Source organism: Artibeus jamaicensis, unplaced genomic scaffold (assembly GCF_021234435.1).
Source record: "Artibeus jamaicensis isolate MK-2021 breed Jamaican fruit bat unplaced genomic scaffold, CSHL_Jam_final contig_490, whole genome shotgun sequence".
Taxonomy (NCBI): Eukaryota; Metazoa; Chordata; class Mammalia; order Chiroptera; family Phyllostomidae; genus Artibeus; species Artibeus jamaicensis.
The window spans coordinates 13,528,409-13,551,602 of record NW_026521861.1 but is presented as its reverse complement, the minus strand read 5'-3'; the positions used below and the strand labels follow the sequence as shown (position 1 = coordinate 13,551,602).

At 54.3% G+C, this 23,194-nt stretch overlaps 2 protein-coding genes across 3 annotated transcripts; one reads left to right on the top strand and one right to left on the bottom strand.

Moving 5' to 3' along the window:
* Positions 1–840: 840 nt before the first annotated feature.
* EMX2 (empty spiracles homeobox 2) lies at positions 841–7,298 on the bottom strand. 2 transcript variants are annotated; one of them, XM_037132900.2, is made up of 3 exons: positions 6,571–7,298; positions 4,516–4,700; positions 841–2,336 (listed from the first exon to the last, which is right to left on the bottom strand). In XM_037132900.2, exons 1-3 carry the CDS (start codon positions 6,977–6,979, stop codon positions 2,169–2,171), a joined length of 762 nt encoding a protein of 253 aa, XP_036988795.2. In that variant the 5' UTR covers positions 6,980–7,298; the 3' UTR covers positions 841–2,168. The 2 variants fall into 2 exon arrangements, with proteins under 2 accessions (XP_036988795.2, XP_036988796.2); XM_037132901.2 differs by lacking the exon at positions 4,516–4,700 and having other exon boundaries at positions 2,233–2,336.
* A 294-nt stretch (positions 7,299–7,592) lies between these two features.
* Positions 7,593–20,414, top strand: LOC119040090 (uncharacterized). Its single transcript, XM_053668657.1, has 3 exons — positions 7,593–8,129; positions 18,379–18,529; positions 19,789–20,414. The coding sequence occupies exons 1-3, from the start codon at positions 7,665–7,667 to the stop codon at positions 19,926–19,928; spliced, it is 756 nt and encodes a 251-aa protein (XP_053524632.1). The 5' UTR covers positions 7,593–7,664; the 3' UTR covers positions 19,929–20,414.
* The last annotated feature ends 2,780 nt before the right edge of the window (positions 20,415–23,194 follow it).

Here is a 23,194-nt window from a genome sequence, read left to right as displayed (position 1 = left end):
CTCTTCCCCCTTCATATTCCTGGTATGATAATTGCTTAAACTGATTTGCACTTTCACAAAAGCTCGCAGGACGCTTTGTAGCTCGAACAGAACAGACGAGGTTTCTCTATCAATGGAAATAAAACTGATTAATGCAGCCTATCAGGATAAGAAGCAAATGAAGCATGCAAAAACAACCTCGTCCCCCCAGAAGGGGGAAGAAGGGGGGGAGCAAAGTTTCCTCCAAGACTGGTTGCAACTTTTTCTTTAATGTGAAAATCAAGAGTTGGACGTTTCTCAGAAAGCTTGCCTTATAAGGCTGCTGAGGCCCTCGGGCCTGCCTCACCACCTTGGGCAGATTGGGGACAGAGAGAGGAAAGAAAGGAGACGGAGAGATATACGGAGATAGAGAGAGAGAGAGACTTGTGCTTTGGGGTTTAAAGTCAGAAACAGTTTAAAAATCCCCACATTCTGATTCTTCCAGGTGCTACTCCCAATCCTGGAAGAATTTCCTTCAATACATAACTATATATCTAGATTTTTAAAAAGATAACTAGAGGTTAAAAGAAGCAGGTCTTTTTAACCTGCAATTGAAACTGAGCTCCCTCAGTCGGCCTTGCAATGGGCATAGATCTGGTTGGAAAAACTTTTCTCCCATCCCTTTTCTGAAGGACTTAGGTTTTCTTAATCCTCTCCCCTTTCCACCCTCATCTCTCTTTAAAATGCCCCAAAATCCATCAGTCTGGCCCTTTTGTGGGTGGGGAAGCTGGGTTTCTTGTGCCTCATTGGGGAAGGACCACACTCAAATCACTGGACATACTTTTTTAAGAAAAAAAAAGTTTCCTTCAGTTTCCCAAGACGACTACTCTGAGGGCATATTGATAAATCTTTATTGACAAAATATTGACATTGACATACTTCTTGGAAGTATATAGTGTGTTAGAATTCTAACAAATTAACACAAAACACAAAAATATTTACATTCTGGTATAGAAGACATTAAGGAAGCATTTGTCACTCTCTTTAGTAAGTCTATGATCTTGGAATAGAAACTCAGTGCTTGAAAACTTGCCGCCATGTCTTTGGCCACACTTAACGTCATTCCCGCTTACTACAGTCCTTCCGTTTTTGCAATAGACAGATTGAAAGTTTGGAATGGCCTTCACAGTAAATGGTTGAACTCGGCCAATATCTCCAACCACTAAAAGGAGTTTGCTTCATGGTTTTAAGCCTTGGGATGTTAGGAAAGGGAATGTCCAAGAAATACAATTAATTTGGGTGGGTTTTTTTTCTCCAACACAATTACTGACTCTGGTGGGCCCCCTCCCCAGCCTCCCCCAGCCCCCCATCTGGTCCCCATTTCTCTGTAAGAGGACCACTATCGCTGTGTCTACTTCATTTCGCTTTCACGATCACTTTGACGTCAGAAGGTATCAAAAAGTGTTTACAGACTGCACATTTCTCGAAAAAAATCCAAATGAAAAGCACACAGAACCTGTCTTTAAAAGGAAAAGAGAATACGATTCATTTTTCTGTCTTTAGACACCATTCGCCCAACAACTGCTACATGCAATTCGAGGTTTTGAACAGGTGTGCGATGGGGCTGGATATGAAATTTCGATCGTTATTATACTAATTATTTTTTTAAGATTGGGGAACAACACTGCGAAGTGCAAAATATAAAGTCCCGTGTCTGTTTGGGTTTTTCTTTTGTCATCATCATTATCATCGTTTTTTTTAAAAAAAAAATCGGACTGCGATAAACGGAATACCTGCCAATCATCTTGTCGCGCTGGCTTGGCGTCTGACTGACAGCTCCCCTTGTCAGAGTGCCTTCCGCTTGGCCACTTTTGGATCTCCTTCCTCTCCCTCTCTGTCTGTCTGTCTGTCTGTCTGTCTGTCTCTCTGTCTCACTCAACTGCCTCTTTAGACAAGGGTTGCATGTCGATCAAGGAGCCCGTGTCCTCTGCTGTCCTGGCGCGCCCTCCGATCTCCATCCGGACCCTGCGCGCTCGCTGCCCAAAGTCTGCGTCGCTCCGCTGCCGTCTCTCTGATTCCCTCTCCCATTCTCGGTGAATGTGTGTGTGCGGTTTGTTTTTGTTTTGCAGGGGTTTTTTTCCCTTCTCCCCCTCCTCTCCCTGTCTGTTTTGCTCCGTGTAGTCCGTTTCTGTGGGGTTCGGTTTGTGTTTTTAATCGTCTGAGGTTACATCTATTTCCTCGGGACTCGCCTGCTTGGTGGCGATTCTCCACCGGTTAATATGATGCGTCCCTTTTTTCTTTTGTTGGGAATCTGAACCTTCTTCCTCCAGCTTCTGTCTTTTGAACTTGGTCCTTCGGTTCTGAAACCATACTTTTACCTGCGGGCCAAAGGCAGAAGGGGCGCGTTAGTTCCTCCACAGCGCCCTCCTGTCTCTTCTGCCTTTGCCCGGCTCAGACTCCGTCTGAAACGGAAGGTCCGGTCCCCCAGCGCCTGTCCTCAGGCCGGCCTCTGCGTGGCCTCCCTGCAGGGAGCAGGGCGGGTGGGAAGCCTGGCTCCCTGCCCTGGCCCTCCCGAGTCACTTTCCCCGGCCAGGGCCCAGAGTACACAGGCAGCCCTTCTCACCTGGCCCTGCACGGGACACCCACATTCCACTGAGAACAAAAGCCTTGCAAAGCATGAGAAACACCCCTACAAAAATAATAAGTAAAGAAAAATAAAAAGAGGCATGTCCCCGACTCCTCCTCGACTTAGCCAGTGCAGCGAAGACCTCGCCGCAGCTGCTGCTGCTTCCTGCCGGGCCCAATGTGCTTTCTATTTTCTGTCGGTTTCAGCAGCACTGCCTAAATATAGCGCCTCCTCTCCGAGGCCTGGGCCCTGGGCAGGCAGTCCGGATTTGCAGGAGCTTCCTTCTCCTTGCCCAGGACTCTTGCAGGTGAGCAAGAGTGGTTGGTAGGGGGTGTCGGAGGAAGCCTAGGGACCAACCCCGCTCTTCCACTGCAGTTAGGAAAAGAGGCTCAAAAGTGAAAGCTTCTGAAAGACCTCTGGGGGGGGGGGGAGAAAGGAACTGAGGAAAGGGAGAAAATAGAGGAAGAGACTCCTTGCTCCCCACTGACCAGCTGCAGGGCGGGACAGGGCCAAGCTCCTACCCTGGCCACATCACTTCCTACCAGGGCTCCTTCTGGCAGCCTGGCCCCTGCAGAGCGGTTGCTAGAGGTCTGGGGATCAATGAGGCAAGGGGCTCAGTCAGCTGCAATCCCCACGGCCCTCTGGGGAAGCTGGGTGGAGGGTCCCCAGCCCCTGAGCAGACCAGACAGTGGCACTGTCCAAGCTTTCCACCAGCGAGGTGCAGGTGAGGGAATTAAACGGTGGTGGCTGCACCTCTCGCGCCCGCAGACCTGTTCTATCCTGACAGCACCACCACAGGCCGCGGAGGTCCCCTCCACTCCCTCCTGTGAGAGTCCAGCCCAGGTCCCAGATTGCTCTCCCCGCACGCCCAATCCCCCCAAGTGCCCCATGAAAAAGCAGAGCTGGAACAAGGCTGAGTTTAATTTGCTTTGAGTTTGCTAATTGAGGGGGAGGACGGTTCATTTCTCCCCGGCGCTCGCCCAAGGCGCGCGTCCCTGCGCTGGGGGCTTGACACGCACACAAAGACGGCAGGCAGCGTGGGCAGCGAGGCGGACAAAGACCACCGCCGCCTCGACTCTCCGAGAGAAATCAGCCGGGGCCGTGCCTTGTGCCGGCCGCGCACCAACCCGCGGGGCCCTCCTCGGTTTTGTCGGGGGGGACCTTTTAAAACAAAGCCTCGACCTCTCTGCGCCTCCCAGAAAAAGTGTTACAACTTAATCTTCACGAAAACGTTACTGTTTGCTGGGAACTCTGACCCCGCCCTGCCGCTCCGCATACAGTAGCGCCTACTGTAGCCCTAAACCCCCTCCAGGCCCCGGGGCAGGCGAGAGCCAGGCCCGCCTCAGGAATTCAGGGCGAAGGAAGGGTCTGTTCCCAGAAGCAGCCCTACTTAGTGACCTTCCAACTCCGTTTCTCTGATTTAGGGACGCACCCAGGACTCATGGCTTCCGCCTTCTGACTCCGAGACCCCTTCCGAAGGAGTAAGTGGTGTGAGCATGGGCCTGTGGTCGCACAAAACTTGCCTTTAACTAATTCGCGGACTTCTCCAGCTTAGACACCCGACATGCCAACACCCCACTGCTCTCCTCCTCTTCCTGGACTCCAGCCGAGTCCCTACACTCTCACCAAAAGTTTCACCAAAAGTGCAAACGTGACTTAGCCAGGAGCTGCAAGGCATGCCCGGCCGACGGAAGGAAGGACCCAGCCCGTCCCCTCGCCCCCACCCAAAGCCTGGGGCGGACAGCCTCCTGCGGTTCCTTCTGGAGACCAAGTGAGCCTGGAGCCTCGAAACACACATCCTGAGCGAGGGGGCGTGGAACCAGCTCCCGGGCCCTTTGCCGCCGAAGGCCCTCTCAGAGCTCCGCACTCGCAGGCCCGCTGCTTGGGTCCAGAAGTTTGGGATGGGGTCGCTGCGCCTGGGCCCGGCTCACCTGAGTTTCCGTGAGGCTGAGGCTGTGAGCCAGCTGCTTTCTCTCGGCGCCCACTACGTAGTGGTTTTTCTCGAAGGCGTGTTCCAGCCTCAGAAGCTGGGACGGGGAAAAGGCGGTTCGGATCCGCTTCGGCTTTCGGGCCAGCGCGTTGTGCAAAAGGAAGCTCTCGGGGCTTGTGTCATTCCCTGCGGGGGACACAGCAGAAGTCCCGTTAGAGGGGACAGCCCTGGCGGGGGCCGCGCGCTTCTTAGGAGCCGGGCTGGCGGGACATCGTGCTCAGGGCCTTTGCTTAGCCTCTCTGCCTCGGCCTGTGGGGCCGGGGACCCACCGGAGTCGCTCGAAGAGGATACCGGGCCAGCCGCCCAGCCCGGACCGCGGGGCGCTAGCTGTGCAGACCAGAACCCGAACCCGCCGCTGCGGGGCCGGTCCCCAGGCTCCTGACCCCCGCGGACTTGTCAGCCGCCCTAGTGCGCAGGCCTCCCCACCTCCATGCGGGGCTCCCTGGGCAGAGAAGGGCGAGGCAGGGACAGGCCCGGGAATTGGGGCCCACGACCCGCAGAAATGGCTTTCTCTTTTGGACCTCTCGGGACACTTTGATCGGGGTGGAAAGGCGGCGCACCGACATCCAGGGTTTTCTCGAGGACTTATTTTTAAATTACGTATTCAAGCGTTTCCCCTCTGGAAACTGCAGGGGACGGGAGTGTCTCCGCAGCCTGGCTGGGACCTAAACCTTGCCGGCGGGCGTGCCTGGCTTCTGCTGCCTCTGCCTCACGCGGACCCGGTTCCCCCGCCGTCCGGCTCCAGAGAACTGGGAGGCGCGAGCGAAGGGATCGAAACCCGTAGGTTACCGAGCTACCGGCGCCTGCTCCGGCTACCCGCGGCCTGGGAAGACCCGGACTGCTCCGGGCCTGGTGAGGGGAACAAGAGCGTGGCTAGCAGAGAATAAGGAAAGAGAGCCCGAAACTTTGCGAGCAAAGCCAGAGAGTTCCGGGTACACTCATCAGGTTGGGAAACAGATTCACTCAAAGCCCAAACAAAGAAAAACTAACCTACAGTTCAGGCGGGAATGGAGGCAAATCTGCTCAGGGAATACAGACGAACGTTAGTTTTTGTTTTGTTTTGCTTTTTTGTTTGTTTTTCAAATTAGAGGCGGGTTGGCATCTACCCGATTCTAGGCTCTAGAGGGAACGCAAAGGGTTAATGAATGGCCAAGCCGCTGAGTATTGATCGGCTGCCGCGGGAGGTAAGTCTTCTCCCGGCTCCGATCGCTCAATTAATTACTCGCCTCTTTTTCTGGAGTTTTAACTTTCTTCCCACCCCCACACAGAGAAAAAACAAACAAACCAAAAAAATAGAAGAAAGGAAAATACCCAAACAGAATCTTCTCCAGCCTTTCTCCCGATTCGGTTCATTTCTCTCAAAAGAAAAATAAATACAAAACCAAACCAGACTGAACCTGTCTTCCCGGCTCTGCCGCTGCGCGCCCCAAATCGAGTTTGCCGAGCCTCCGAGGTTTCAACCCGCGTGGGTTCCCGCCTCTCCCGAGCCTCCAAAAATCAGGGGGAAAAAAACCAACCCCCCCGGTTTTGCCCCGGGCGCGCGAGACTATCGCCGCGGGAAGAATGTCGTACCCGGAGAAGTCACGGGTCTCCGCTAAAGGGGCGCGGAGTGGGCGGCGAACGGTGTCGAACGCAGCTGAAGGTAAACTTGGCGGCTGGGCCGGGTCTTCTACCCTCGGAGCCAAGGCGCCCAGGGCGCCGCGGAGAAGAGGTAGAGACTGGGGACCCCGCGGGCTCCGGGACTCCTACGCTGCCCTGTCCGCAACCCGAGAGCACTCGGGGACAACTTTCCGCCGCAGGCCAGCCCCCAAACTGGCCGCAGCTTCGGAAGCTGGGGACCAACAGCACGCCCGGCCCCTTGCCGCCCGATTTACGAATAGAGTGCGCGGCCTGCCAGCGGGAGGAACCTCCGGCCAGGCTTGCCAAGCGCCCACCCCGAGCAGGCCCAGGGCACGCGGGATGCGGCGTGCTGCCAGCCCCGCGACGTGGCACGTACCTTGGAAGCGATGGCCCAGATATCGGTAACGATGGATGAGCCAGGGGTAGAAGGTAGACGGGTCCCGCTGCTGCGAGGCGAAGAGGGGGTGTGGCGAGTGCGAGGAGGGCAGGGGGTGGGCGGCCAGGGCGTGCGGTGGCGGCACCGGGTGCACGGGCACCGCGGGGTTGGGCGGGTGAGAGACCGCCTCGGCGAACACCAAGTCCGGGTTGGAGTAGACGCCCCTGCCGGCCGCGGCGGCGGCGGCCGCCGAGTGGAAGCCGTTGAGGAACGGGTTTATGGGGCTGGAGTTAGCGTAGCTGAGCGCCGCGGGACGAATGGGGTCCTCAGAGCGCGAGGCGGGCAGGGGACTGTCCTTGGCCACCAGCGACTCGATGGTGAAACAGCGCTTGGGCGCCGGCTGGAACATGCTGCGCCGAGGAGCTGGCGCCCGGGGCTCCCGGCTCCCGGCGACCGCGGCGCGCTGCCTCCGCCGCTCGCTGCCCGCGGCGAGGACGGACCAGAATTGGGGACTTGTTTGTTTGGGGTGGGGGTGGGGGGAGGAAAGGAAGAAAGAAAGGAAAGGAAAAAGGAAAGGAGGGGGTGGGGGAGGGAGAGGCAAAGCCGAGGATCCCGAGAATCTTGCACCAAACGCGCCCAACCTGGAGAGAGGGGGAAAAATCCTTCCAGAAGAATTTGCAGGCGTGGATTGGGGTAATTTTTTTTTTTTTTTTTTTTGGCGAGATGGCGTGGGGGGGGGTCGGAGTTAGAGACAGGGAGGAGGGGGGAGTTTCTTGGGGGAGGCAAAAAAAGTTTTCTCTCCTCTGCAGAAGGCGGGCAGGGCGCCCTAAGTCCAAGGACAATCCATGGAAGTGTTCGCTTCTTCACAAGTTGTGCAAACGATTTGTTAGTTCATGAGCCTAATTAGTGCGGGGATCACATAAACAGCTTCCTCCGAAGCCTGGTAAATGGCTTGATGATTGGTCGCTATTACTCGCCCTGAGGTGGAAGGGGGGAGACTCTTTAAAGTGCGTCAGAGGGAGGCGAGCGCCTGGGAACCCGGAGGCCTGGATCCCGGCCGAGAGTGGAACGGAGTCGGCGCCGCCGCCTCAGCCATGCCTCCTGCGCCCGCCCGCCCGGCCGCCGCGCCGCGCCCTCGCCCCGCGCTCCCGGCTCACTCGCTCCCGCGGCGCCCGCTGCGGCTTCGCCTCCTCCTCCTTCGCCTCCTCCTCTTCCCTCGGCTTCTTCTCTTCCTCCTCCTCCTCCTTCTCCTCTTCCTTCTCCTCCTCCTCCTCTTCTTCCTCCTCCTCTTTCCCCACCTCCTCCCCTGTCAGCCACCGCCTCCTCCTCCTCCACCAGCAACACTCCCTCCGGGCACCCTGGTCCCTGCAGAGTCCCCGGCCGGCTCAGCCTCCGCTGCGTCCCCCCTGGATCCCGAGCCTGCTGAGCCCGAGCTGGTAGGACGGACCGACGGACAGGCAAGCGCGCGGCTGGCTCGCTCGCAGCGTTCCGGATGCTGCCGTTGCGCCCCGCGGCCCCGCGTCGGGGAAGTTGGGAATCGCCCGGGGAGCACCGCGAGGGTAAGCGAGCAGGGGCTGGGTCCGGGCGAGGGCTAACGAAACCGTTCGGCCGGTCCAGTCCGCACCCGCGGCGACATCCCCGGGCGTCTCCCGAAGTGAGGAGGGAACCTGGGATTGGAGGTCCTCCCACCGCGCGTAGCCTCGAGGTCCCAGGGTCGCGGCTTTCGCGATCCTTGACCGGGCTTGTTCCGTTGCAGGTTAAGCCCCGAGCCCCAGACTCTGCGGGGGGAGTGGGCTTCCGACTCCCCCCGTGGGCTGTCTGCGGGGGAGTGCTCCCCTCCTTCCCGAAAGCATTCCTTCTGCAATATCTGGGACCGAGGTTTCACGGTCAAGGGAGAGTTTGTGTGGTGCTACTATTATTGTTGGCTCGGTGTTATTATCGTTGTTATTATTATTATTATTGCTGTTATTATTATTTCTATTATTATTTTGCCATCTGTCGTCCCAGGGGCGGGTTGCTGTGCAAACCTAGGGCTCACATCTAGGGATTGCAGATCGCGTCTCCGGTTCCAGGCCGTGTCCGCATTTTCTAGCTCGCCTTCGGTTTTGGGATGATTTTAGGGCCGAGTTCCCTCGTCCCCATTGGCTCACGCGGCGGCATAATTATGATCACGTCCCCCAGGCTGCTGGCGCTGCTCTCTGTTTATTGGTGGTTAAAGATCTATTATCTATTCATCAGCCGTCTCTTTTTTCCTCTTTTTCCATTCTTTTTTGCCAATTACATTCTTCTAAAGTGAAGTACCAGCAGGTATTTTGCACGTTTACAATTAATGATAAAAAGAAATCTGGCGTCCTTTAAATCTTTCCTTGGAAGCCCATGTCATTTCTCTTAAGGATGAAGAAATGCCTGTTCTGAGGCTAGGTTGCCGTGAGACCTGGAAAATGTGGATTTGAGAGGAGGCGGACAAGAGCGAAGTCCTGAGATCGAGGCTGAACCACCACTAGCTTTATCAGTGGAGGGTCCCCGTTCTTCGGACCTGTCCCCTGAGTCCCCAGCGACCTCCCTCCCTGCCCTGGGGTCCCTCTGGACCCTCTCTGGTTTTACCTGCTGTGTGCTTTTGTTCATGTCAAATTTTCCTCTTTTTTATGCGGGACACGGTTTGCGTGAGGGTGTGGGATCCAGAACACCCTTCCGGAAAACTCTTCAGGCTCGAGGAGAGGTAGCTTGCTGGGGTTGTCTAGGCGCCAGACTGTAATGGGGGGCCAACAGAGGTCTTGGGTGCTGCCCGCCCTCCCTGCTCCAGCCTTCCCAGAGCAAGGCCCCTGCACACACACACACATACACACACACACACACACACACACCAGACAGGTGTGGGCCTCCGCTTTGCCCTCACGCAGAAAAACCTGCCCCCCACCTCAGGCTGCCGACTGACTCCAGCTCTGCACAGGGGCTGTGGCTGGGCTTCATCCTTATAGGGTTTTCATGGCCTTGCTTTGTGGCTCTCTCCACCCCCCCCCCACCCTTTTACCCAAACCCAAGGGCTGCCCCATGTTCTATCCAGCCTCTTGCGGGTGAGGTGCATTCCAAGATGCACCTTCCTGGGGCCTGCACCACCAGCCTCCAAAAATATTGTTTTCAGTTCAGAAATCCCTCCTTCTATTAGGTGGTAGGGGCTGCAGCCCCTCTAGGCCCAGGTTGGTGGGGATCCCAAGCCACCTGGGAAGGTAGAAGTCTTTGAGTTCTGCCAGCCAGTGAGCCTGGGTTGGAGTAGAGGCCAGCCCTCCAAGCCAGAGAGAAACACGCAGCTTAGGCAGGCCGTCGATCCAGGATGCTGGAGTGAAGAGGAGAGAGCCCCCTTCTCCGTGGAAGGCTCTCCAGGAGCGCTGGAGGGTCAGGCTCACCGAAGGTCAGGCCTCCACCCTGGGCCTTAGACTCTACGTGGAAAATCGGGCGCACTGAATGCCGCACCCTGGCTGCAGGGCTGGCAGTGAGCACGTATCACACAGTTAGAGTAAGTGATTTTGGCTGAGGGTGTAAGAGCAGTTGACCTTGAGGGCAAAGGGAGTCCAGTCAGTGTCTCCAGTGTGTGACACCTAAGGGGGTTCCCCTCTTTCAGAACTTTCAGGCAGAGCTCTAAGGTGCCATCAGCACCCGCCTTAAACCCTTCGCCCTCTTTGGCCAGGATGTGTCTGGAGTGTCCCAGAAGAGTGAGTGACAGTTTGGAGCCCAGACCCCTCGGCTCCCCCTCCAGGGGCAGAGGGCCTAGGCAGCTCACTGCCAGGTCCCCTCCCTAACATCCTCTGCTGACCAGCCCTGGTGACCGCCTGCTTCATAGCCTGCCAAACCTGCCTGAGAAGGTCAGCTTTGCCCCAGGGTCTCTAGTTATGGGGCAGGTGGGCAAGGGTGTGGAAGCTGTGGCCTCCATTGCCTGCCCTCCCGGCGGGACCAGGACTTGCCATGCCAGACCCTCTGCCTCCCAACCACTGGCCCCAAGCCTCGTCTGCTCCCCAACCCCCCCCCCACACCCTCATGGAGGGAAGAGCAGGTTTCCAGGGAGTCAGGGGCCGGGGAAGCTCTGGAAGCTGGGTAATCTATGCTAATTCATGGGCCCAGACTTGAGGAGTTTGAGAAGGTTTTTTGCAGGCCAGGCTTCTAGGGTGGTGGTTGCAGGGGGCAGCAGGAGGGGGAGTAGAGGAAATGTGCAGGAATTAACTAGGAGAGTAACTCATTAACCAACCAGGCTGGCGGGGGGGAAGTGAGCCCAGGTCCTGGGCTCACCAGTCTGGACTCCTCCAGCCTCCAGTCCTCGGACTGGGTGGCTGTGTTCACTTTACTCGTGGCTTTGGCCTGACAGATCCCTGCCCGTCTTTGTTCCTCAGCTACTCTGCGAGGGTGGGTGTTTGTCCAGGCAGCTCGCGCAGTGGGAATAGGACGTTTCTGAGCCTCCGTGTTATGTTAGGGCAGGGGGCTCCCTCTCTCCAAGCCAAGGGTTGGGCTGTATAGATTCAGGGATCTACAGTCTGCAGGCAGCCAGACTAGCAGACACTTAATGAAGGTTCTAATCTCGGATCTGATACTTACTGGCTGACTGATCTCGGGCAGCAAGGCAATCCCTCCCAACCTCCATTTTGTCATCTGTGAAAATACGGCCCCTGCAGCCAGCCAGGCAGTGAAGGGCAGGGGTTAGGCCTGTCTGGGGAAGTGATCGAACCCCTCTACTTCCTGATGGCAAGGACACGTCTGTACACGTTTTTCCAAGCTCATAGATCCATACACTACAAAAGGTGAATTGCACTCTAAGTTATACCTTATTATCCTGCCCCCCCCCCCCCGCACAATAAGTCAGGCCAGGGTAACCTGGGGCAAGTTACTTAACCTATGTGTGCCTCTGTTAGCTCTTCTGTGAAATGGGAATGAAGAAGAGTATCTATCAGGCAGTGTCTATCTAGCCCTAAGGGGCTGCGATAAAGTTAGCTCCTGCCCTTGACATTGCTGGTATTCCTGTTGCCCCCCTACCTCCAGGGCTTGTTGCTGGGCTTCGGGACCAAACAATCAAGCTGTAGAAACACGCCGCATTGTGGGTCTCAGGCTCTTGGCAGGAGCTTCTCCCAGCTCCGTGAAAGCCCAGGACTTCCCTAGGGAGGCGCTGGGGTGAAAAGGGCCTGGATTGCTGGTTAGTGGGAGGCATCAGGGGCAGAGATTTCTGGGGATCGCCCAAAATCTTCGGCTCTGAGTTTCCCTGCCAGGCCCCTGTCTTAGGAAGAGCACAGAGCTGTGCTCCTCCCTGCTTAGCCTGTGCAATACCTAAGGTGAGTGCGTGTCCAGGTGTTGCCTGGGGTCACTCACTACCTCTGTGACCTTAGTCTTCTTGAGCCGCCATTCTCTCATCTGTGAGAAGGAAATATCAACCGTTTAACAGTTTTTGAGACCTGTCTCAACCTCTCGGAGGCTGAGACCCTCTCCGCCAGCCAGTACCTGGAGCCCTCACTGTGCGCCGGCCAGACTGCGGATGGCCCGGACACCTGTGAGGGGTGAGCCCTTTCCCTGGCCCTCGGCATGCAAAAGGTGTTCGTGGATGGGGATGCTTCCAAACCAGCTAAGAACTCCTTCTGCCCTCTGTCATTCGGTCGCTCAGCCTCTCCAAACGGGTAGGGTGGCGAAGAGAAAACGGAAAGAATAATTAATAAATTAATTTAAAAATTTATTATATGAAATCCCTCCCTGGCCTCCTCCCTAGAGGCCGCTTGCTAGGTGGGAGTGGGGGCCAGGGACCCGGATCCGCGTGTGCGCAGCGGCGCCTAGTGGCTAGGACCGGGCGCGAGCGAGATGCCCGCGGAGCTTCTGAGTCCAGTGCACACAGAGAAGTGCTGGGGCTGCACCCCACTGCCAAACTCTTGGCGTGACCTCCATCCGCGAGCCAGGAGAGGAAGTCTGAGGAGGCTTTCTGGTCACAGAGGAGAGACGACTTGGAAATGTGTCCCTGCTCCCTCCAGTAGCTCCAGCTCTGTGCTGCAGTGTTCGCCATCCACACTCGAATTCTAGCTCCGCTAGGAGTCGGGCTTCCTTCCGAAAGACGCAAAACAGAGGGGACAGGTTCTGCTTGAGAAAGGACGAAGCGGTAATGATCGTCCACGCCAGGGAGATTGATGGCTGAGCTACCGCGCAATGCGGCCGCAACTCCATGCCCGAGGCCCCAGGTCCCACGGCCTGACCACGGTGGCTCAGAAAATGGGCCCGTAATGGCCTGCCTTAGCCCCACCTGGGATAGACTCGGAAGAGTGAGGGTCTCGGAGTGCGACTCTCCCCGCGTCGCGCCCCCTCGTGGCCGCGAGACCGGGGTTATTGCAGAAGTGGCCTTTGATCGCCCGACTGGAGGGCCGCAAGGGGGGCCCAGACCATCGGCCCCTTTCTCCTGTAGCGCAGGAACACCGTCAGTTTCGGGACAGTCTGGCTTGTCCAGTGAGCTGAGGCTGGGGAAACCAGTGCGCCAGCAACCGCACAGTTGTTCGTGTCCCCCTAGGGGGCTGAGCCCTAGCAGGAGAGCCTGGACCCTGGTCCCCGCCTCTGCTGCCCCAGCTGCGGTCAACAGGCACTGTCCTTCTCTGAATGTCTGGATCTCCCGAGGTCTGTGCGTTTTGAGACCCAGCGTTCCAGAGCCAGGAACTCCTCACTGAGGCCTGGAGCCGCTCTCAGGATACCACCGCGGAGCTTTACCTTCTTCATCACGTTGAAAGTCGCCAGTCCCTTAATGCAGGGGTCCCCAACCTCCAGGCCTCCGACCGTGCTGGTTCCAGGGCAGTTAGGAACTGGGCTGCACAGCAGGAGGTGAGCTTGAATGTCATGCACTTGAATCATCCTGAAACCATCCCCGCCACCTTGCCGACCCCTGGTCCATGGAAAAATTGTCTTTCAGAACTGAAACCAGTTCCTGGTGCCCAAAAGGTTGGGGACTGCTGCCTTAATGCATGTCCTCCTTCACTGTTGAAAGCCAGGAGGTCCCGTCTCTTTCTCCCTCATCTGATTTCGAGTAAAAGTCTAAGGCCAAGCAAGGATGGACAACGGACCGACTGACAGGACGTGGACAGGGACACAGGAATTAAGAAACATGGGTGCTCTCGCTCTGGCAGCCGCCTGGGCAAGGTGGAGACTCCCGTGTCCCCTGCTCTCTCCCCCACCTGGTACGGGTCGTCACGTTCCCCTGCAAAGTCCCAGAAGCTGCAGTTCCCTTGGGCCACACAGGCGTCGTAGACTGTTGCTGGGTGCTCCCAGAGGCAGTGGCCTCCAGCAGGCTGCAGGACCTGCACGGGGCGGGGGGGGGGGGGCACCTCCGCTGCCTCCTCCCGAGTCTTTTTGTTTGAAACTGCTCTGCTACCAGTCTCCGGCTTTGTAACTTGGGATCCAGTCCCTTAAGGAGCTTCTTGGGGAATAAGCAGCAACCTGCCTTGGAAGCCAGGAGTGGCTGCTGAAAGGCTGGCGTTCCAACAGCCCCTCTTCCAGGAAATTGTCACTTCTTTTAGAACCTCCCCATTTTCTGGAGTCTGGGGGCCTGGGCCAGGGCTTACAAAGGGGGTTGTGGCCTTGTGAGGAAAGAAGGAAACTACAGGCTTTTTTTAATCTTGGACAAGAAGCTCTCCATGAAACCTGGGGAGGGTATGGAGAAGACAATTCCACTCACCCGCGTCGAGTTTCAGTGTTTAAAAGCATGTTTGCTCACACCCATGGTTGCAGGGAACCTCATAATTTGGTGTGGAGAGGGTTATGATACCCATTCTCCAGATGAGAACACTGAGGCTCGGGTTACACAAATACTCTCACTTCCGGGCGGTGCATGCAGTGGTCACTCCCCCAGGGCCCCTGGGACAGCCCTGCCTTGCCTCTGCCTCCTCCCGCTCTCTTCCCCTCTGCCCACCCCCCACCTTGGTTGCTTGGTTCTCCTGCATTCAAGTCAATGAGGAAACAGGGCGAAGAGCCCTGGCAGGTGGACGGGACACCCAGACCGTCTGACGTGGCAAGGCCCAGGCAGGAGTCCCTACAGTTTAACTACAGCTTGCTTCCAGCCCACATGCCCACCATTGTCCTCCAAGCACATTTTCCTGAACTCAGGCCTTGCCCGCGTGCCCCCTTTCTCCTTTTCCAGCAACCTTTCTCGGACTCCGGCCCGGGTACAGGGCTAGAGGGCCGCCAGTGGCCTCTTGGCGGCCAGAGAGCTGAAGAACAGACAGGGCAGCGCCGGGTAACCCCGCGCTGGACGATCGCGACCCGGCCTCCGTGCGCTCCACACCCTCGCGTCTCTCTCGTGGGTGACTCACGGCGGCCCTGAAACCTCCGGGGGTGCCCACAGAGTGCCTGCGTCAGCGGACGAAAAAGCGGGGGTGTGGCCTGAGCTCCCCTCCAAGCGAGCGCCGCAGCCCCAAAGGCCTCCGTCCGGCGACCTCTACATCCCTAGCACCGTCCACCCTTCCACGAGCTAGGGAGACAGAGGCATGGACAGGTGCTGGGAGCTCTCGAAGGGGTTCCCAGACCGCCCCTCCCGCGGAGACCCCCTCGCAAGCCGCAAGCCGACTGCGGCCCTGGAGGCCTTTAATTATGGAGGATCCCAAGGTGGCCAGGCTGCCTCCCAGGGCGAGCAGCAAAAAGTCCTCCAGTTCTGGGTCCACAGCTGCCCTCCCTCCCCCGCCACACTCCTATTCCGGGCCTCTGGCCCAGAGGTTTGGACACGCCGGGCCCCGCTCCCTTATCTGCGTGTGGGACACGCCGCACTCCCTGCTGCCCCCACGGCCCCTCGGAGCCCTGGGCTTCTCGGCCAGCCTCTGGAGGCTGGAGGAGAGCCCGAGACTGAGGCCCGAAGGGACCTCCGGGAGCTTGTAGGCGATCGAAGCCAGGTTGGGCCTCCGAGGCTGCGCGCGGTGTCCCCCTCACCCCTGGCGGGGCCCTTGGAGGCCGGACCTCAGCCTCCCCCCGCTTAGCCGGCCGTCGGCGGCTCGCCGGGGCTGCGCCACAAAGGGTGGCATCGCGGCAGCGCGGGCAGGGACCTCATTGGTTCAATATTAGCTTTTCATTCCAGTCTATTGTGCCCATCTGAGATAATATTGACTCTGAGGTGAGAGCCCACAGACGACAGGGCTTGTCTAACACTCCGCGGCAGGGCGCTGGAAGGGAAGAGAAGCCGAAACGGGGAGTTAAAGAGACTGCAAATAAAAGCAGCTCGCGCGGCGGCACGCCTCTGGGCCGCGGACTGCGGGCCCTGGCAGCCAGGCGCTTCCCGCCGCCGGCGCGCGGACTCCCACCGGAAAACTGGGGGTCGGAGGAAGGTCTGGGGTCCGGAGGAAGGTCTGGGGTCCGGAAGCCGCTCTGCGGAGGAATTCCGCGCGTTCACAGGGAAAAGAGCCGGCTAACGCGCACCCCGGTCTTCCAGACGGTTGGTTTGCAGCTCTGCTCCTAGGTAACTCTGGAGAAAAAGCAATTCCCATACACACTGCTTTAGGTGGCCAGTGAAGCCAACGTTGGCCCCTGAGCTGTTTTCCCCCTTGAAACCGTGTAATTCGTTAGGGTAACTCCTCTGTGCAGTCTTTTTTCCTGTTTCCCCAGCAAGAGAAGAGTAAAAGCACGCGGCAGTTATCATTACGTGCGTGCGCGCGGTTAATAAAAAATTTCTAACTGTGCGTGTTGCTTTGCTTTGAATCGCTGCTTTGCAGCCCATCCTCGGGTTTCTTAATTGCCTTTCTAACCGCAGCTTTAAAGGGCCACCGCAACGTTCCAGTCTTGCATGTAAAGATTCATTTCAATTTCCAAAGTGCCTCTAAATGCCTGTATTGGAAAACGGCACTTCAAGTTGGTTCCTTGTCTTACGTGTCTGAGACAGACGCTTGATTTAAGCTCCTGGAGCAAACGCCAAATGCTTGGGGTTTGTAATGAAAGAGGGCATTCGTACATGCCCTCCGGTGTCATGTACGAATTTTGTGCCCACTCCCCACTGGAGTGTGACCTCTGTAACAGATCGTCTGGTAACGCCCATTCAGAGCTGGTCTTTTGCACTCTTTACATCCACCCAAAGACACGTGGGCCTGTGGGGACCTAGGAAGGGGCAAGGACTGGGCTGCTGCAGCAGCGGGGTGGGGGGAACCGTTGTGTCTCTCCCTGCTTCCTCCCAGGCGCCCAGGACGGGGCTGAGACTCGGCCATCCTGACCTACAGCACGCGTGACCTATAATACATTAAATATATATATATATATATATATATATATATATATATATACACACACATATATATATATTCATTCCAGTCTCCATTATTTAACACACAATATGTATAATATGGTTTCATCATGTCATATACTACTTAACATGTATTTAACATCTAATTCCTATAGTATATTATTATATTACTTAATGTATTTTAAGTTGTATATAGTTCTGGTTATATGTATATATGTTCATATATTTCTTTTATATGTGTTTGGAAAAATATTTGGGTGGCCTTTAATCTCCCTGCAAGTACACACTCGATCGTTTTAACGCAACGTTATAAATAAAGCCCTAATCGAAAGCACTTTGACATCCGGCGACGTCTTTATAACAAACACCCTGGAGTCCAACTTCGGCACCAGAGAAAGGTGGGGCGATGTCAACTCGGGCGTCAGGGACCTCGGGTCCCCTCTGGAAAGTGGATTTCCAAACGCCCGTTCCCCGGGGACAGAGGGGGCAACGTTCTGGACCGGGCGCCTCCTCCTCGCCTCTCCGGCGCTTTGCTGCTTGTTTTGGTTTTGAAGAGAGTCAGTTTCGAGCCTCCGACGGTCCCTAAACTGATGTCATGAATTAAAAATGAATTTGAGGAGTGCAGCATATGCTCCGCTGAGGCGTCTGGGAAGGCAGCGGAGGCCTTTCACCCCGGGTTCTGAGCTCCAGACGCCGCCCTGACCGGCTCCGGCCTCCGCTCCACCCGGGCGCGCCGCAGCGCTCCGGGCTCTGGCGGCTTCCTGCTGCAGCCGGCCGCCGCCCTTCCGACCCCGCGCTGGGGGAAAGCAGTGCGAGGCTTGGAGTGCTTGCAGATCAGGTGGTCCCAGCCACGGCCCGCTTCTAACACCCATTAAGAGCAGAGGCCGGGAGGGCCAAGGAAAATACAATCGGGATCTCGGATATCCGCACGTTATCGCTGCTTTAAAAGTCAAGAACCGCACCAGAGAACCATGTAGTTAGTTCATGGAGGAAAAAAGGGAGGGAAAAAAATATCAGAAGTCAGGTACGGCCCATAAAGGATCAGAAATGAGAAATGACCTGACTTTACAACCAGATGAACAGAAGGTGGCCGTTCATCTCCCCTGAGGCAGGGGAGTCAGAAGGGAAATTGGGGTGGGGGGTCAGAGACAACCAGCCAAAGACAAGGAGAGCACAGAGACCGCCAGGGTGCAGAGCCCTCCCGGGTTCGGGGGAGGGGGAGCTGTTTCTTTCTTTAAAGCACTCCACCTCCATGTCCCCCCCACCCCCCTCCCGCAGTGGCTCCCTGGGGAACGTGGGTGAAACAAAACAGTGAACCTCTGCTAAAGACTTGAGAAGAGACTGGGGCTCCCCACTTTCAGCGAAATCCCAGGTTCAGTGAGACCCCAAGGCTGCCTGGGATCTTTCCTCAGCCTTGAGGAAAGGTTTTGGTGGACTTGGAAGAAGAGAGCAGGCTGTGCCCTCCCTGCCCTGCCCACCGATGGGGCTCCCACGCTGTCTGCTAGGATGAGCCAGGGGTGGCGAAGTGGGAGACTGCCCTCATGCTCACACTGTTCAGTGTAAAACAACCCGCCCCTCTCCCTCCCCAGTGGCCGCAGTCTACTGTCCTGGCTGCACGGGGAGGCAACCGCACACACAGGACTCCGAGGCCTCCAGATGAAGAGTGGACCGCAGTGCCAGCCGTGGGGATGTGCGTCTCCCCCAAATCGACTTTGGCACATCTGGCCTGTCTCCATCCAGGTGATTCATCTTGCCCAGGCCCAGTGTGATGGAAAACTTTGTTCTTACTGTGCTAACATCAGAGTTCCATGCTTCTTCCCCCTGCTCCGAGCCCCTATGATCCTGGTTTTAAGGAGGAACTGCTTGGGTGTCTTGAGAACAAGATGTTCATGTGCCCCTGATCTGGCATGAGACGGTCCATTTCTATCACTGATGGCACCTGTCCCAGGGACTGGGCTCATTACCCATTTCAGGATCTGTCTCAGTTCTTTCTTCCCAGCAATTCACTGAGGTACATCTACGTCCTTTTTCCAGATGAGAAAACTGAGGTTCTGCAAAGTTAAGGGGTTCACCTAAGGTCACACGCAGCTGGTAAATGTGGGGATCTGGATTCAACCCAGGTCTGTCTGACACTAACACCCAGGCCCACCCCATCTCTTATTTTCTATCAAAACACCCCTTTTCCCCAGTGAAGAAGTTGAGGCCCATAGGGTAAAGAAAGAGACAATACTTTGCTGTTAATAGTCAACAGCGTGGGATATAACAGCCGTCCCCAAAAGTCAACAATCATGGGATATAGAGTCTGGATGCCACCTTCTTCCAGAACATCCATTCCAGGCCCAGAAGGGATGGTAAACCACCGGCAAACAAGTAGTGTGAGTGGCTTTCAAAGGCCTAGCTCACCCCTCACTTCAGTCACCTCTGCCACCAACCCGGTGAGGGGAGGGTTGCCATCATTACCCCAATTCAGAGAGACAGAACGGGCTCGGTGAGGTTAAACAACTTGCTCCCTGCCCAGCCAGCTCACCCAGAGCCCTGGCACCAGCCCCGGGCTGGCCCATTCGAAGCCTCCATGCTCTGCAGACGCCACATATGGGACCATTTAACCAACCGAGTTGGGCCTTGCCTTCTGTTGTGAAATTGCTAGGTTGTTTTCTCTTTGTTTTAAGTGTTCCTGCAAATATTACTACACGAGTCAAAACTTTCTCTTTATTTCTGCCTCACTTACACTTATTCTTTCTCCATGTAAGCACCCACCTGGGTTGCAAGGTGCGTAGATGGAGTTGTCCCTCATCAGTGTTCAGATGATGTTCAGAGGTCACAGAGTATATGTATTTTTTATCTGCAATTGTATAGTTTGCTCTATAACCATTTGCCTAATACACCTCATGAAAACTCAAACGTGTGACTAAGAGTTTACAATTATATGTGTATGTACTTTGTCATGATCTTAATAGAATTTTAATGCTTGCTTTAGACACTGTTTCTTCTTTGCTAAGGTCCAAGGGGAAGAGCTGGAGGTTGGAGTAACCCCTTGGTCAAATGCTTCCATATCCAAAAGGATAACCAAGAACCCAGACAGAAGATGCCTCAAGGCGTCTTTGCCCTTGAGATGATGGGCCAAGGACCTTGCCCCTAGCCAGCGCCTTGGCAGGGCTCCATCCCACACCCCTCTGAACCTCACTTGTTCACTCTCCACTAGAGCCATGTCACCTCATTCCATGAAAAAGCTTTATTTTTCTCATGGTTATAAAATTATGTGTATGTGGTTTTATATCAGACCCAATTGTAAAAGAACAAGGTAACAATTATTTAAATCCCCACTAGCCAGGGGCCACCACGGTCAAACACTGGGGGATGTTAACTTTGGACACCTTAGAAAACAGATTATGTCTACATATTTTGCTTATTGTTGCTCTAGCCAATGAAGGGAAGAAGCATGCTGTTGTGATTCTGTTTCCATGAAGTTTGGAACTGGATGTAGAATTCAGAACAGTGGTTGCCTCTGGGAGAGGGTTGACCGGAAAGAGGAACTGGGGAACTCTGTGTGGAGCTAAAAATGCTCTATTTCCCGATTTGGGTGCTGGTAACACAAATGTATACAATTGCCGAAACTCATCGAACTTAAGACCTACCTACGTAGTTTACTATAAAATTTTGTATCTTAATAAAGAGAAAGAATCTTGGATAAATATTGTAGCAACAGGCCCTGGCTGCTGTGGCTCAGTGGATTGAGTGCCAGACTGAGAACCAAGGGGTAGCCAGTTCAATTCCCAGTCAGAGCACATGCCTGGGGTTGCAGGCTAGGTCCCCAGTAGGGGCGCTCTTGAGGCAACTACACATTGATGTTTTTCTCCCTCTCTTTCTTCCTCCCTTCCCCTCTCTAAAAATAAATAACTAAAATCTTTTAAAAATATCATAGCGAAAGACCTAACTGGGGAGATGGAGGAGAAGGAAAAATAGACAAGCCACATACAATACCTAGAACTTTACAGAGAGGGACCCCAGGTTTCTCCATCCTCATACACCAGCCTCTCCCTTTTTCAGTTAAATTCAAGGGGGCTGGGGCCTTCAAAGGGCAATGCAATCTTAAGTCCCTGCAGAGGCCCCCCATCTACCAGACTCTTTCCTTTGATGGACTGCGTTTTCTGATGGGGTGGGAGTCCATTGGAGCCTAACAAGGATCTGAACTTGAGTCAGGAAGGAAGATCAAAGGTCTTAATTTTCAATAGATGATATTCCCAAAGTTCCTCTTTTTAAAGTTTATTTATTTATTTTTAGAGAGAGGAGAAAGGAGGGAGAAAGAGAGAAACACCAATGTGCGGTTGCCTCTCACATGGCCCCCACTGGGGACCTGGCCTGCAACCCAGGCCTGTGCCCTGATTGGGGACTGAACTGGCGACCCTTTGGTCTGCAGCCCATGATCACTGCAGCCCACTGAGCAACACCAGCCAGAGCCAAAAGTGTCTTTTTTAGCCATCGTCTAAGACTCTGTACCTCATAAAAACAACACTCTAAATACTGGTCAAGGTTCCAGATTTCTCCTCCCAAAGGTTTATTAAATGCCTACTCATAAGATACAGAATTTTAAGCTTGGCAGAAACGTAAGTGTATTGAATTATAGCGGTCGAATACCATGGAAAAAATGGGAGAAAAGCTAAATCTACATCACTCCCCCCACACACAAATACCAGCTTTCTGTCAGGCACTGTGTTGGCATTTGGGATTTAAAAATGAAAAAAATCACATAATATTTTCCTTCAAGCAGCTCACCATTTAGAAGAATACCTTTTAAATAAATATGTGCAATAAAATCTTATACAATTGGAACCCTCAAAATGAAATTATCTGCTGGAGTGTGGGCCCCTTGAGGTACACACTTTCCCCAAAAGGTGACTGTTCTAGGAGCCCATCTGGATCTGTGTACCAGCTGGCACTGCTGTGAGAGGCTGCATTCAGCTTCAGTGAATTTTTTTTTAAAACTTTTAATGCGTTTGCCCATTTCATGATGGGTGATTTAGGAGCGCACCTGCCCACACAGCACTGAATGGTCAGCAGTTTTTGACCAAAAATGGCATGACTCCTTACCCAATCTCATCTGAGCAACTATTTTTGTTTCTCTGGATAAGAAAAGTCCTCAAAGGGAACTGTTTTTGCTGATGTGGAAGAAGAGGTGATACAAAAAATAGCAGAAGCACTAAAAGGCAGCAAACTCAACAAGTTCAAAAACTGTCTTGAGCAGTGGAAAAAAGTTTTGATAGGTGTATTGCATGGAATGGAGAGTGCTTTAAAGGTGACCGAAGTTTACACATGTACAAATACATATGCAATTTTTTATAAGTAAGTTCTGGGGGGCTTTGGGTCCCCCCTCATAAGTGCTGTGATAGAGGTTGTTATAATTAAATAAAACTAAGAAAAAAGTGAATGCCATATTGGCAAAGGAAAACACATTTTGAAGCAAGCAGAGTTGATAGGATGAGGAATTAGATTAAGACCTGCAGAGGGATCATGGGGCGTGTTGAAGGTCAAAGGCCCCAGATCTGATTCCACTTCAGAATATGCTCCTTCCCTTTTCACTGCTCTCAGAGCATTGCCGTTGGACCTCTCAGCCATGATTTGGGTTGTTTGTTTTTGACCTTCACATTATTTGAGAGGAGCAGAGGTGGGCAAGATTTGCAATTCCAAAGAGAAAAGGAAAGAAGACTTTGAAGGTTTATATAAACCTAGGGAAAAGATTGTCACAGGTGACTTTGCCCAGTAATGAGAGAGAAAAAAGCAAAACCTCGACACGGAAGAAGAGAGAAAAGGCTGCCCCACGCCAGGCACCAGATGGTGAAGATGGTTCAGGACAGCTGGGTTGCTGTCTCGAAAGCGGAGGGGTTGGGAGGCCCTGTGTCCCCAGAAGCATAGGACCACTTAAAGTCACATATTGACAGTATTTAGGGATCATTTCTTCATTCAAACTGTATTGTGCATTTACCATGTGTAAGGAAATTTGCAATTGACCTGCAATTAACAGGGTTAAAGAATTTAGTGAATTATCGTCCTTGCCTTCAAGGACTCCTAGGAAACTATTATTTCATGTGCCCAGACATTAAAATCTCCTGGTTTTTTCCTCCTGATGCAGTTCTTGTCAGTAAGTCAGGGGTAATAACAGTGCAGGATCTGGTAACCTCACACAGTTGTTCTGAGGATAGAATGCAAGCAGGGAATAAAAACTCCTTTGTAAAGTGCAGGCATTAAACAAGCATTACCATATTTTGCCATGTATAATGTGCACTTTTTTTTGCCCAAATTCCTGAGGGAAAAATACAGAAGTGCATTATACATGAGTACGATGATTACATACCACAGGTAATGCACACAGAAAATGTGGGTGAGCATTATACACGAGGAAATACGGGT

Coding starts and splice junctions, on each gene's coding strand:
- LOC119040090 (XM_053668657.1), top strand. CDS start 7,665: ATGCCTCCTGCGCCCGCCCGCCCGGCCGCCGCGCCGCGCCCTCGCCCC. Junction 8,130..18,378: donor GCCCGGGGAGCACCGCGAGG/GTAAGCGAGCAG, acceptor CTCCCTCCCCAG/TGGCCGCAGTCTACTGTCCT. Junction 18,530..19,788: donor TCTGGCCTGTCTCCATCCAG/GTGATTCATCTT, acceptor TTCTTTGCTAAG/GTCCAAGGGGAAGAGCTGGA.
- EMX2 (XM_037132900.2), bottom strand. CDS start 6,979: ATGTTCCAGCCGGCGCCCAAGCGCTGTTTCACCATCGAGTCGCTGGTG. Junction 4,701..6,570: donor TCTGGGCCATCGCTTCCAAG/GTACGTGCCACG, acceptor TGTCCCCCGCAG/GGAATGACACAAGCCCCGAG. Junction 2,337..4,515: donor TCAGCCTCACGGAAACTCAG/GTGAGCCGGGCC, acceptor TTTGGCCCGCAG/GTAAAAGTATGGTTTCAGAA.